The sequence below is a fragment of the Hippichthys cyanospilos genome, chromosome 5 (assembly GCF_059441005.1).
Source record: "Hippichthys cyanospilos isolate Australia breed blue-spotted pipefish chromosome 5, RoL_Hcya_1.0, whole genome shotgun sequence".
NCBI classification, from domain to species: Eukaryota; Metazoa; Chordata; class Actinopteri; order Syngnathiformes; family Syngnathidae; genus Hippichthys; species Hippichthys cyanospilos.
The window spans coordinates 24,032,499-24,046,792 of record NC_142373.1 but is presented as its reverse complement, the minus strand read 5'-3'; the positions used below and the strand labels follow the sequence as shown (position 1 = coordinate 24,046,792).

General features: G+C 39.8%; 1 protein-coding gene across 1 annotated transcript in view; it reads right to left on the bottom strand.

The window, feature by feature from the left end:
* The window catches only part of LOC148424060 (coagulation factor V-like), a 15,799-nt gene extending 2,029 nt beyond the window's left edge, over window positions 1-13,770 (bottom strand). Inside the window, exons 1-21 of the mRNA XM_088415517.1 lie at window positions 13,522-13,770; window positions 10,335-10,417; window positions 9,961-10,083; window positions 7,135-7,347; window positions 6,919-7,077; window positions 6,152-6,373; window positions 5,903-6,068; window positions 5,430-5,607; window positions 5,276-5,372; window positions 5,003-5,208; window positions 4,152-4,299; window positions 3,874-4,086; window positions 2,211-3,801; window positions 1,970-2,138; window positions 1,645-1,881; window positions 1,163-1,376; window positions 882-1,061; window positions 699-815; window positions 539-610; window positions 369-454; window positions 139-294 (exon numbers count right to left, since the gene is read on the bottom strand). Coding sequence (XP_088271643.1) covers window positions 139-294; window positions 369-454; window positions 539-610; window positions 699-815; window positions 882-1,061; window positions 1,163-1,376; window positions 1,645-1,881; window positions 1,970-2,138; window positions 2,211-3,801; window positions 3,874-4,086; window positions 4,152-4,299; window positions 5,003-5,208; window positions 5,276-5,372; window positions 5,430-5,607; window positions 5,903-6,068; window positions 6,152-6,373; window positions 6,919-7,077; window positions 7,135-7,347; window positions 9,961-10,083; window positions 10,335-10,417; window positions 13,522-13,697 — 4,806 coding nt within the window. The 5' untranslated portion in view covers window positions 13,698-13,770. The remainder of the gene's footprint in view (window positions 1-138; window positions 295-368; window positions 455-538; window positions 611-698; window positions 816-881; window positions 1,062-1,162; window positions 1,377-1,644; window positions 1,882-1,969; window positions 2,139-2,210; window positions 3,802-3,873; window positions 4,087-4,151; window positions 4,300-5,002; window positions 5,209-5,275; window positions 5,373-5,429; window positions 5,608-5,902; window positions 6,069-6,151; window positions 6,374-6,918; window positions 7,078-7,134; window positions 7,348-9,960; window positions 10,084-10,334; window positions 10,418-13,521) is intronic.
* Window positions 13,771-14,294: the final 524 nt, after the last annotated feature.

The window sequence follows — 14,294 nt, the reverse complement described above, 5'->3', positions numbered from 1 at the left end:
CTACAAAAGCGGAAATATTAATTTATTATATTTTGGTGCTGAGCTGTACTTGCATCACTGGTTTCTGGGATACCAACAATAGCACCTTACAAAAATTCGGGAGTACCCCCCTTGGGTATCATTTGCAATCCTTCCAACCTTTATTGGGAATTTGCTGTCTCCCTTGTAGATGATCCATCTTCTGCGGTCATTGCTGTAGGATATTGAGTAATTTGTGACAAATTGGGATTGGAAAAGCTGCTTGGCTCCTTGTGTGGCCACCTTGCTGATCACCACGGGACGCTGAAAGTCCACCTATACCCCAGCAAAACATAACCAAGCAGCAGATGGTATCTACAATCGCATGGACCGGGTCCCTTTGGGCTTACCTGAATAAAACTGTTACTTTGGTCTGTGCTCCAAGCATTGTATTTGCCTTTATTGTCCAATCTGGCAAGATGTGGCTCCCAATATCCTTTCAGGTTAAAAATATCGTGTGAGATCCCATTTTTGCTGTAAATCCAAAAGACTGCTGTAGATCAGCGGTCGATGTGAGTACCTCGAGTGTTGTTGGCCGTGATCTGCTCATCTTTCACACTGCCCGATTGTAAGCCCAGGGGGTGGGAACAATCTTGGAGAACACGTGAAAGAACCATGTCACAATCGACCAACAACATTCAGTGTACTGGATGAGGTTGAGCTTACTGAGTAGTTAGTACCGCTATCGAGGACTAGGAAAAGGGTCTGCATCCCTCGCTGCTGGTTGAAGCCAATTTCTGTCTCCAGCTGCCAAAGGCCAGGCTTGGATGCATTCATTTCCAGGGTAACAAAACTTCCTGAACATAGCAGTAATCATTCCACTTGTCTGATTCAAGATACTTCAGTAGAAAAATGTTGTGTACCAGGAAGCAGCGGATATACTGCGTGTCTGTTGCTGGTGGTCGTCCTGTGGAGGAATGTCTGGCCATGGAAGTGGATACTCTGGAAATCTTTTGGAGAGCCCATGTTAATCAGGTGCCAATGGACAAGCTGGTTTGTATACATCCTCAGGCCCTTAAGGCTGTATGTGATACCATTGATGGCTGTAGAAACATAATACATAGACATTTTCATGAAATATTCATTGAATTTACTGTATACTATTCGGAGGATTTGATTAATTGATTGACGGATTTGCAATTACAGTGAAATTGGAGGTTCTCTTTCAGGATAGGTTCTAAAGCTCCTCTTCGTCTTTTCCGCTGCATGATCTCAAGGTTCTCCTCATAGTACCAACTCTGAGACTCATCAAATGTCATGAAGAGCAGCGCAAACTCCCTTGTGTTAGTCACATTATCAAAAGTACCCTCTGGACACACTAACAAAGGTCCAATCAAGCCAGAGTGGATGTCTTTTTCCTAGGGAAAAATACATTTTTTAACATCCATCCATCCATCCATCCATCCATCCATTCTACCTCTACAGTTTCAACAATGTGTAATCTGCCTTAGGTACAAGATGATTGTTGGTGAAATACTTTGCATTAGTCACCATTCACTGGCATCGAAAACATGCAATAATTCACAATTTACATCCACACCTAAAATCGCTCTGTGGGAATAAAATTTACCCTTCACTATCATTTTCCCCTTCCTCCAGGAGCAACACATGCTATGAGGTACTCACGGGATTAACGCCAGAATAATAGGTCCAAGTCTGACAGTGAGGCTCATCTGGCCTATGTGCTGGCTTTCGGGGGACCTTCCAAATATATGTGAAGTTGCCATTGGGTGGAACCTCATTATCATCTCTGTACCAGGGCTTGGAGCTGTCCTCATAGGAGAGACCTTCTGTCCACTTGGTATAGGTAACCCCGTTTGGATGTAGCGAGAACGGACGTTTGGCTTTGTTTTTGAAAACCACCTACAGGCCGAATAATCATACATGAAAACATAAACAGCTGTAATGGATGCAAAACATCACAAGCACAACCACATAGCATTTAGTTTACCATGATGCTTTGTCCATATTCGGCCTTGATGATGGGCCCCAGGATACCAAGATGCTCTTCCTTCTCGCCTCGGATTTCAGGAGTTCTGAAGAGCCCGTCTGTGTAACCCCGGAATACCACCTTCTTGAACTTCGTGTTCCGAGTGCTTTGGTGTGATCTGTCCTGCCGTCTGTTGCAATAGAATTTGATTTTGAGCATTTGATTTTTATTGAAGATGTGCTACTAATTCTGAGTTTAGTACCTCTGTCCATTGCCGGCGTAATCCCACTCGACCTCCTCTGCAGCGATGAAGTACATCTTGAAATTTGTCCCAGAGTGCTTTAAGTAGTATTTAGCCATCTCTTCTATATTGAAGTTCTTGATGTCTTGATGACTGCTGTAAGGGTCTTTGTAGTTCACATACTCATATTCATCTGCCTTTAAGTCTTCCTTATCCAAAGCTAAATGGTCAGGATCATCTCCCGGAATATAAAACTCATAATCGCTGAAATCTGGCCGCGGCACGCCTATCACTACAGGCATGTTAATTAGCTCCTCTTCATCTACGATGACTTGTGTTGAACCCGGGCGTGATCCCCTTGGGGTCACATCGGGGTTGAATCCACGAGGAGTGAGGGGTAAACCGCTTGTGACCTCCGGCTTGTATTCTTTCCTCTTCCTCGTTTTCATACCTTGACCCCTCTGTGGCCGCTGTCGGAAGTTCACCTTTTTGATCTTTGTTGTCTTTTTAGGTGTCAGGATTCCCTTCATGTATTTCATCATATGGTCTGGGATCTCAATTGGTACCTTCTTATGAGTTCCCTCATAAGTCCAGTTTTCACTGCCTGTCCTCACAGAGGTGGTTTTAATCCCCTCTGTGTGGTTTTTGTTGAGGAATATGAACACTTCCTCAATGCTTTGTGAATCATTTAAATCATTCAAGGGGAGACCACCGATGGGCTGCGAAATACCCAAGATCTGAGTCTTGTTCAAGGGAGATGTGTAGTTTGAGTGCTCAAGAACAGAGTTGGCACTGTTTGCTAACTTGGATTTTGTTGAATCCATCAGACGTCCATACTTGAAGACACTAGTTACATTAACTTTGTGGGCAGTATCCATTACAGTCCTGTTCTGGCTTTCCAAGCTGGTTATGTTGCTTGTGTCAGAGAATGGAACTACATCTCCTTGTGTGAGTTTTTCTTTGGATTTTTCCTCCAAGCACAAAGAGGTCAGATTGTCATTTGTTAAAGATTTATTCAAGTTTTCAACTTCTAATGCTGACTTTACAAGTGTTGTTTCTGTTCCATTGATGACTTTAGTTGATATGTTCTGAGACATTAATGAAGCTGTTGCGTTACAAAGTATTGTTTTATCCGTCTTGGAAGCCTTTTTATTTTCAAGCCCTGAAGATAACCTAGAAGCATTCTTATTTAGGCCTTCATCTTGTGGCGCGCCTGTAGTATCGTATATTGAGTTTTTTGTCCTAATTGTCAATTTTCCACCTGGGATATCAACGGCATCATAGTCAAGAAAAGACAAATCAATCTTCTCCACACTCTCCACTGGTACTCGATTCTTCACTGACCTAAGGCCTAACTCAGCGGCAAACTTTTCTGTGTCGTAATCAGTTACCGTTGTACTTGGGTTAGGCTCTCTTGGTTTGTTAATTTCCTCCTCCTTATTTGGGATTTCCTTCCTGGTTGGGGGCTTCCACAAATCAAACTCCATTTTTCCCGGCTCGTCATAATCACTGTACTCATAGTGGTGGTCGCGGAAGCATTCAACATCCTGGAACTTCAAGCGCATTCCTTTGGTTGTCTCATGGGAATTCAATGAAGCCAGGAGCCAAACACCTGGTAGGAAAAAGAATAAGTATATATTTAGTGTATATTTTCCTACAAACTTATAGTAATTATTTAACAAACCAATGTTTTCCATCCTCATTGTAATAGTATCGCCTGTCATGGGGTAGAGGCTGAGGATGTCTTCCATTCGGTTATTCAGTTCAAATGTGTGGCCGTAGACTGTTGCTGTCTGGATGTAGTCCTGTGCGCCAACGCTGGACACGTGCCATGTTGCCACTTCCCCGTTGCAGAAGCCCAACAGTGGCCCACTCTCATACACATAGCCGTTAATAGCTGTTGGAAAATCAGTGTGAATCACCTAACATCGAACGCATCCGCTAAGCCTACACTTGACGTACTGTGCATGACATTGGACTTGTAAAACTTGGGATCTGCCTTGTTCACTCTGGACCGATCACAGAACTGTCGAATGTTGTCATCCAGGTACCAACTCTTGTTTTCATCAAACACAGCAAACATGGCTTGTTGCTCCTTATCTGATTTGACCTATAAGACACCAAATTTTTGCCAACACTTCATTTTTCGAATTTGACAAGTCTGAGTAGAGCTACACTTTAATGGAGCAGCACAGTGCATTTGGGTTTGGAAGAATGGTTTGAAACAGTAAATACTGATCTTGGATTTTTCTTTGCATTTAACCAGCTTTGAGCCAGGAGACCAAATCCAGATTCATTGGTTGATTGGACACATAAACACATTGCAAAATTTAAATACAAATATGAGACAAACAAATAAAGGAACAAACCAACAATGAAACGATCATGAATCCAATTAATTATGTTATATGTGCACCTAGTGAATGGAAGTAGCTGGAAATAAAATGAACCTTTCCAAATTCTCTGTTGACAAATTAATGCACTGTAATGAATTTAGCTACTGTATAACACTGGGTTTAGTAATGTGATGATACCCCTTTTCTGGAGCATGGTGGAAAATTGCTTCCTGCCTGTAAAACCTTCTCTGCTCAGACTCAAGGATTGACCACTCTTAACACCATAATTTGGGGAATTCTGTGTGGAATTTTAATGTTATCTCATTGCCTCCATGCACTTCATGACAGTGATGCTGGATTCAGTACCCAGTAGCTGCTGTTTTTTGTTTTTGCGTTCAGGAGATGGGTTAAATGCAAAGAACAAATTCTCAAAAACAAGATAAGTTGTGAAAAACCTGGATTTGACAGAGAGTTTACCTGTACATTCCTGACATTGAGTGACTGACTCTTGCAGATGAGGAGGGGTCCTATTAGACCTGAGGCTATGTCACGTGGCGTGTCCACGGCACTGTGATACATGCGAGTAAGACACCTCGAGTCTCCTTTCAAAGGTCCGTCCTCCTCGGCCACTCGCCAAATGTACGTGTGCGTCTCGCCCGGCTGAACAGCATGCGTCTTGTTTCCTGGTAAACATGAGCAACTTTGAATTGCAATCGTCTCATAAACATCTCACTTTAACTGTGTAATCACCTCCTGTAGGGTAGTTCACGCCTTCCTCTGACTTCGCGATCGTCAGTCCATGTGGATAGATGCTGTACGGCCTGGAGGCCATGTTTTTGAATACTACCTGTCAAAGGAAGACTTTAGTGAGCTCCCAGTTGAGTTAAGGTCTTTGTTGTCCTACCTTGATGACGTCTCTGACTTGGGCTCTTATTACGGGACCCAAGATTCCAAGCTCGCTTTTCCTTTGCTTGTTTTCTATTCGTTCTGTGAAGGATTCATTGTACAGCGTGTACACCACCTTCTTGTACTTTCTGCCGATGCGGGTTGAAGACTGTTGCAGGTACTGGAACTTGTAGTCCCTACATAAAAATATTAGGAGATCAAAGAGGTTGACACTTAAATATGAATCCACTTTAAACAAATTGTAGTATATTCAGTAGTCGTTTTCTTCAATAAAGTCTATTTTCAAGAATAATTGTCACAAAGAAGACAAAGCTAAAGGGACAGTCCTCAAGTGTTTATCTTTTTTGTTACTTTTTTATCTTCTAAACTGATGCTCAAAAACATCAGGTTTGGTTTGAATTCAGTTTTTTTCAGTTCAATCTTGAATTGGACAATACTATGTTGTTTTTGTAGTGCTGGTGCCCTACGTACTCATCGATGTGTTCGGGCATATTTGGTGCGTAGTCCCAGACGACCTCCTCAGCAGCGATGTAATACTTCCACTCTCTGCTTTCACGTCTTTGCTCGAAGGTCATCCTCCGTTGTGGTGCTTTGATGCCCTCACACGTCTTCACATCCAAGAACGCATGCATGCCCTCTGCAATATGTTTGTTTGTCAAGCCGACATCACAAAAAGAAACAAAAAAAAAACAAAAAAACAATGCTAATTGTCATATTGACCTTCAATGTGCCTGAGCACGTGCGAGGATAGCATCCAGCGACCTATGTGGACAGGCACCATGCTGGCAGTGGTGGAGAAACCACTGATGAGGCCCAGGGATGACACCTTGTGGCGCATGTGTTGCAGCACCTGCCCCGTGATGTGTACCGAGAACAGCTCAGGCTTGGAGCTCATGGCCAGCAGGTAAAGGTTCACAGAGGAATAAGCGCAAACACTCAAACCTGCAGAACAAATGGTTTCATGCTGATGGTGTTTACAATCTCAAACAATTTGGAAATCAAAGATTTCAGGAAACGTGTCTCAAAAGATTAATCGACTCTTTTTTAGTAAACACCTACAGAAGAGGATTTCCAAAGTACAGTCTCGGAGTCCATCTATTGTTTTATTTACCTGCTGCAGATTCGAATACAGTACTAAGAGTTAAGGGAAGAAGTTAGAATTTTGACAAATAGATTTTTTTTTTACATAAAGATGACTAATTTAGCCATTTTTGAAAGTAATAGAAGTTTCTCTACCAGAGGTTAACAAAGTCATTGTTCACCAAATCCTATACAAAATATTGTTTTGACACTTTGACAATTTGTATTGTGTTGGATTTGAGTTTTTCCACTCTATTTACTGCAGTACATGTAATGCACTCCGATTGAATATCATACACTTATGGTTACCCCCATCAAAAAAATGATCTTGGACATTTAGTAGTGTGAACCTGTTTGTAGCAACACAATAACTATTTTATGGTGGATTTAGAACTGGTATATCTTACCAGGTAAGGATCCCTTAGTGTAGCCATTAATTGTGTAGTGAACATGATTTAAGGAATGGTCCTTTGGTTTATAAATGCTTTCTCGCTCGTCAAAGACTCCAAAAAGTAGAACCAGCTCTCGTTTGACGTCAGCTTGCATCCCTGAATCCTCCAAGGTCCCTGCAACAAAGAAGTCGTCCTTTGTGTACTTTTCCTTCAAAATTTGACTGTTCTCACCATTCTTGCAGATGAGTAAAGCGCCAACGAGGCCGGAGTTGAGGTCCTCCGCCAAGTTCATGTGGGAGATGTACGAGTAGGTGAGGCAAGTGGGGTCATCGGGCTTGGGTGAGACTTCAGCTGTCACCTCCCAGTAATATACATGCTCGCTGCCCGGTTTCACCACGTCATCCTCCTTTTCTTTTTGAGATGTGTTGTCAAAGTACTGTGCTCCTGCAATATCACATTAGTGTTACTCCTCCACGTCTCACCAATTTTGGGCAAGCAAAACCTTTTGTTCTGGACTAAACACTCTCAGAAGCATCGACCGACAAAGAGCTACTGGTATTTCATTCAAGTTGGGACAAGCAATGTACAATGATTTGGAAATCTTTTTCAAAGTATTTTGAACAGAATATACTAAATATACAAGATATTTAGAGTTCAAACTAAGGAGCATTGATGTTTTTGTTTATTTGTGTTTTAGGAATATTCTCTCATGTACAATTGTATGCTGGCAACACATTGCTTTAGAGTAATATTGCTGTCAAAAAGACGTATGCGTGTTTAACAATTCGTATGAGTATGACTCTAAATTGTGTTGAGTTTGAATTGTTTTCGTACGAGTACGATTTTAAATTGTGTTGAGGTTCTGAATTGAAGACTTGCGATTGCAAAGTATTTTGAATCCAACTCGCCTTTGTATCACCACAATGACCACGTGAGACACAATTTCGCATCTTTACATGAATCTCTCTTTTGGATTCTCAAATCTGATCCTTTAAATTTTTTGGATCTGGATATGCAAATTGGAATGACGTCCCCCCCAAGTTTTTAGGCAAAGTCAATCAAACTGCGAGTGATCCGCACCGCCATTAGTCATGCACGCATATGTCTTTTTGACAGTGACATTACCCCATACATCTACTGCTTTTAGTTTGCAACGTGAAAGTCCAATGTATTCATTAATTAGGGTTAGGGTGAAATTATGAAAGAATTTAGCCTGACAGGCTTTTGACCATAGCTTGCAAGCTAATGACCTGTGCCTCCAAATTCATATATTGTTTAAAAATCATTCGTATAAATTATAAAATGGTCCATCACAATGTTTTTTCAGAGTTTAACAGCCACGTAACCACAATGACAAAGAAGTAAGCAATAACTAATATAAAAATCTTATATTTATTTATTTATAGTTAATTAATCTTTCTTTCTTGATGGAATTTAACTTCTGCGTCCTTGTGTGCAGTCGAGAGGAATGGATTTTTCCAAATCTTCAGCAAGTGCTTGTTTTCTGCGAGCAGAAGCTTTCTAGAATCTTCCCAAAATTACATGATTTTCCAAAAATTGGCCCTAAATGGCCACAAAAGTGTCATTTGCGCTTTAATTAAAATGAACATGCATTATTCTTAAAATTGAAGACTGATAAGCTATTGAAAACTTCTGTTTGGCGTTCAGTTTGTGTTTGATTCAACCATTTTTTTTCTGCTTTATGCATGCACGGGGCGAATGACTCGCAGATCGACTGTCTTTGCCTGGTAGCTTGGCGTGACGTCATCTTAATTTGGATATCCACATCCACAAATGCAGAAGCAGAGCCTCAAATCCAAAGGAGAGATTTGTGAATCCAATTTTCTATATTCTATTCTATTCTCTATTTTTATTTCTTTTATTAAACAGATGCATTTTATGTTTGTTTAATTTTATTTTATACTATAGAAGTTATACAGTTTAATGCTAGCTTCAAAGAGAAGCAGTTGTCCAAATGCTGTTTTTGCGAAAAAAGGCATGTTCCTTACAAATCAAAACTTAATGAATAGAAATATAGCCACACTGTCTCCTTTTGTTATCCTGTCTTGCAAAGCAGACTTGATAATTATGATAATGTATGATAATTCTTTGCAAAACTATGGGTTAAAGCAGGAATACCATTTAATTGAATGGTTATACAGCAATTTTGAATTGAAAATCATCTATGCACCCATTATCTGTAGTCGCTTATTCTCACAAGGGTCGCAAGCTTGCTGGTGCCTATCCCAGCTGACTTTGGGCAGTAGGTGGGGGACACCCTGACCTGGTTGGCCGCCAATATCAGGACACATAGAGACAAACAACCATCCATGCATCCAATCACATGCAGGCTCGGGGAGAACATGCAAACTCCACACAAGAAGGCCTGAGTCAGCTGGATTCGCACTTGGGTTCCTCAACTGTGAGGTGGACGTGCAAACCAGTGCGACACCGAGCCAATTCTTTTTGTTGTTGTTGTTTGTTTGTTTATATGCTTTTTACCCAGGTCTCCTGTTGATCTTGTTTACTTTTGGGGTACAATATAGTTCATTTATTTATTTATATGGTGCCCAAGTTAGACATTTAGAGAAGGTCAGTATGTTTGGTACAAATTGTAAATCGCAGTGCGTCAGAAAAATACGTTATTTTTACGTTATTTACCTGCCCCTGCTTTGGTTTGTTTTAGCACTCTACTGACCGTAAAATTTAAACCAATTATATCTCAGGTTTCACATGTCATCTCCTTGGAATGTTTCACATGAATGCTTCGCTCGGTGAGCTGACATTAGGTTTAATTTCCTTCCCAGTGGCTCCCAGTTTTGAGTGTTTGCTCAGGCTGCCTCATGTTGGACTTCAGTACTGCCTTGTCTGATCATTTGCCACAGGTTAATATTTTAAAACAAGACAAACAACTTTGTTTGTTGTGCTGATCAACTTTGCATGCTTTTTGGAACTATGACTTAACATCATGAGCAGCAGAGACACAAACACACATGCAAGCAAGCGCAATCCCGTCCGTCATAGTGGTCCACCACATTTGTTTCAACAGAAACTCACCCTCAGAGTTCTTCCCGTAAGCAATGCCGTGTGGGTGGAGATTGTGCGGCTCTGACGCCATATTTCGGAAAGTAACCACAAGGATCTCGCCCTGCTCGGCTCTCAGCGTGGGTCCAAGCAAACCTGCAGGCATGGAAATATTTAATGAGAAAGTTCATATTAATCCCATCCTATTCATTTTTCCTGCAATATAATTGCTGGCTCAGTGATGTCTCCTGAGACGCTTTCCTATCAGAGACCTCAGAGGGCTGCATTTAATTCATGAAAAAAATCATCCACTGGGCATCACAGGAAGAAATTTCACTTTAAATTTAGGATTTTGTGATGTGGTGAAATCAATAATAATAGCGTTCAGGAATGTTTATATGTGTTACCTAATGAGGGGTCGTGAACCTTCGGCCGTGCAAAGTCTTTCTCATACTCCCGGAAAACCACTTTCTTGTACGTGGGATTGAACCTGAGGAAGAGTACAAACCAAAAAAAAACTCAGTGGGAAAAAGTCATACTGTCCCCACATCTGGTATCAACAGAAGATACGGAATCAGCCACAGACAACATCGCACAATGAAATCTAACCAGGACAGAGTGTATTGTTTTCATCACTTACATAGTCATCATTGCAGGAGCCTATACGACAGTAGACCTTAAGCAGACTTTAAAAAGTTGATGATGATTAAACATTCTGTTCTGTATATACTGTATAAGGACAGATAATTGAAAATGCAGTGGAACGTTCAAATTGGAGATTGACAAGAGTTCTCTGGGGATTACGGTTTCTCAAAATATCAAGCATCATTATGATGGAAAATTTTTGAGACTTCAGTGAGTATCGAAAGGAAGGACAATAATGAAAAGAGGATCAGGATTAGTTCTTTAAATATTTTGTCAATTTTTCATTAGATTTGTAGCTTTCACTAAGACTTTGTTCGTTGCTCACTCCCATCATAATTGCTCCTCCTCCAAAAATTCAACCTCTGTCATATTACTAAAACAACAACAAGAAAAAAGATCTCTGCAGAAGGACTATGAAACAGTACTCTCTACAGTTTGGCATTAAACAAAAAGCAAAAAAACCAAAACAAAACATTACAGTCTGAACGTCAATCATTCATATTAAGTAGACATGCATAAATCAAAATAATCTAATCACACACACCACAACACCTTGAGTGTGTTTCCATAGCCTAGTCCTTCACAAATAGTGAAGGACTATTACGTACGTCGATGACCAGGGGAAAAGTCTATGTTTTTTCTATGTGAAGTACAATTGCACCTTTTTTTTTTTTGCAGCCCCTTTGATGTACTTGTTTTCTTATTTCTGTTTTAGACTAACTTGTAAGCTGTATACTCACAGCAAATATATAGTTACGTTTTTGAAAGTTGATTTATTTTGCTTTTTTCTTTTGTTAATGTTAAAATGGATACAGTTTTCTGAATACTGATGCAATTTTTATAGGTAATATTCTTATTTATAGTCAGCGCAACAAATTAGGGGGTGGGGGGCACAAAGGATTTTCTCTTTCCCAAGGGGGGCTTTGCAAAATATAAATGAGCACTGCCTTAGTCCTAGAATGGAATAGACAATCATGTCCACTCAGAAACATCCACATTATACAGCACCTTCATTTTGTTCACTAGACTGCAATTAGTAATCATGTCCACTAAGGAGCAACCGCAAACCATTGTGATTCAGGCACACTTATCTATATCAAAAATGGTAACGTGAATTGAAAAGAAACGTGGATGATTTCAAATGTGACATACACACAGTATCTTCTGTCACAAACACTGCAAGTAAAAAGCAAAACAACTCAAACGTGGACGATTGTGCATTTCAGTTCATGAAATAATGACTGAAATGAAGCACAAACATTCACACCCACACATCTTAGCCGGATACCTTCATTCAGGAAAAAGTGTCGCTCAGTGAAATACATGAAGCACACTTTCTCTCTTGGCAGTAGCAACTACATACTGATGCTCTAGCACTCAGCAAGTCATTCTTGGGTGCATGCATCTATACTTGCTGCTATTTAGAATGTGTTTACACTTCCATGCGTCGAAGTATATGGCAGTTTAAACATTGCTCCAAAATTTGGAAAATTAAACTAGGTGAGGTGACAAACCCTTACCAACACTGACAGTTGACACGGGTGATAACGATGACAAAAATGGATTAAAATGACGGACAAAATCTACTCTTCCGTTTGTCTTGGACTCTTGGTCCACCGTTTTTAAAATGTTCTCGTCATTTGGTGGTCTGTCAGCAATTTGGGATGAAATATAAATCAAATATGAGATGTGAAAAGATGAAACTTGAAAGTGAAAAGATTATCACCATTGACATTCACCAAAGCCAGTTTCCCTGCCCAAGAATAAAAGCGGTGCATACAGTATTTGAGGCACTTGTAATCCCCACAATGTTGATGTGTCATATATGATATTGAGAAAAAAAAATCAAAATGTACTTTACTTTATATGGCCATATGCTTTATTATACGGGATATGACATCCATGATAAAAGGTTCTTGTTACAATGAGGTTACACAAAATGGCAGTTTCGATTGACAAAAAAAAAATATTCTACACAATACCCATCAATTTCCAGATTTGATATTTAAAAAAAGAACACTTACACGTCGCAAATACAAACCAAGCAGACTTTGACAGATGATGTGCCAGGAATTGAGTGTAAGCATAATGGGAAATTTATTTTGGGGTTGACAACAAAAAAACATTTTTACTGAGATGGTCTGAGATGTCAGATTTCCCCCAGATTTTGAAGTGTTCAAATCTCCAATGATGTATTTATCTGCTATTGGAATTTACTCTCTGGAATTCATTCAAAACATTTAAAAAGTTTCAGGTAAATATCTATTTCCTAAGGTACTGCTTGCTATGGACATATTTGAAAGATGAATTTGGCAAAACTTTAAACACGTTTTTTCCCAAAACTAGGGATTTCAACATGGCAACTTACAAACAACTGTAATATCATCCATTTTTGAGCTACCACCGTGTATTATACACCATTTTGAAGCAAATTTTGTGTAGAATTAGAATTTCCGTCGGCATTCGCTTCAAAGTCACAAACACACGCTTTAGAGGCACAGAAAAGGACGCTTTGGAAATTTGACTTTTTCCTAGATTTCTTTAGTAATGCATTGGAATTTCAAGTGTATATTGTGATTTTTACCATGTTTGATCAAGTGTGATAATGACCATAGAACAGAAGGTTCAAAATAAATGTCTGTAAAATAGATTTGAGGTGAAAGTGTCACTCTGCAGTAACCTTCGTCCCAAGTCTATCAGATGATAAATAGTTCTACTTTATTTTTAGTTCATGTATTTAATTTTTCACTTCCATAGTTGTGGTTAATGTACTTTTAAACTTTCAGTAATTTAATACGGTTAAAGTTTTTATGACAGGGACACTATTTTTATCTGATGTCAATAATTGTCAACCAACATCATGGAAAAGTATGTGCTTTGCTTTGTATCTTCCAATATAATAGTGAAAAAATGTAATGATGACTTAGAAACAGTTGTTAGCACACCTACCTGCTCGTGTCATTGCCATTGTAGTTCCAGTTTATTTCCACAGCAGCTATATAGTGATGTCTTTTTCTGGCTTGACCCTGCTGGTTGGCTCCCACGTGGACAGAGGAGGAGGCAAGAAGACCTAGCAAGAGAATGGGAAGGACACTTGCATCTCCCGTCCGGATATCAAGCCTCATGTCTGATTGTGATCCTCTCAAAAGTGTGTCTGTTCCGTTCCAAAATTATCCAAACTGTGTCCCGTGTGTGAGTGTGTGTATATGTGTGTTAGTGTATGACACAAGAGTCCACCAGGGGTTTTATCACTCCCCACTGCACACACGCACACACATACACACACACGAATACACGCACACACACACGCACACACACAGACACACCAGGGCAATGAACTACATATGTATGTTTAGTCTCTTCTTCAATTGAAGATTTGTGTGCACTGCAGTGACTCCTATACTTTACATTTGTACATATATCCTAACAATTACTTACATTTTTTTTTTACCGCCTAATAATTCGTAAAAAAACGAATTTTAGGAGTGGACGTTTATTCTCATTTCCGAAATGAATTGGGAAAACAATCCTTCTTTATTTATTTAGCCATTGTCAACAGTAGAGAGTTAATATATTGTATTTTTCGGACTATAAGCCGTGACTTTTTCCTCATGATTTGAGCCCTGCGTCTTATAGTCCAGTGTGGCTTATATGTTGTTGTTTTGTTTGTTTGGTTGGTTGGTTGTTTGCCACCAGCAAGCAAATGTTGTTGGAGGTTCCAA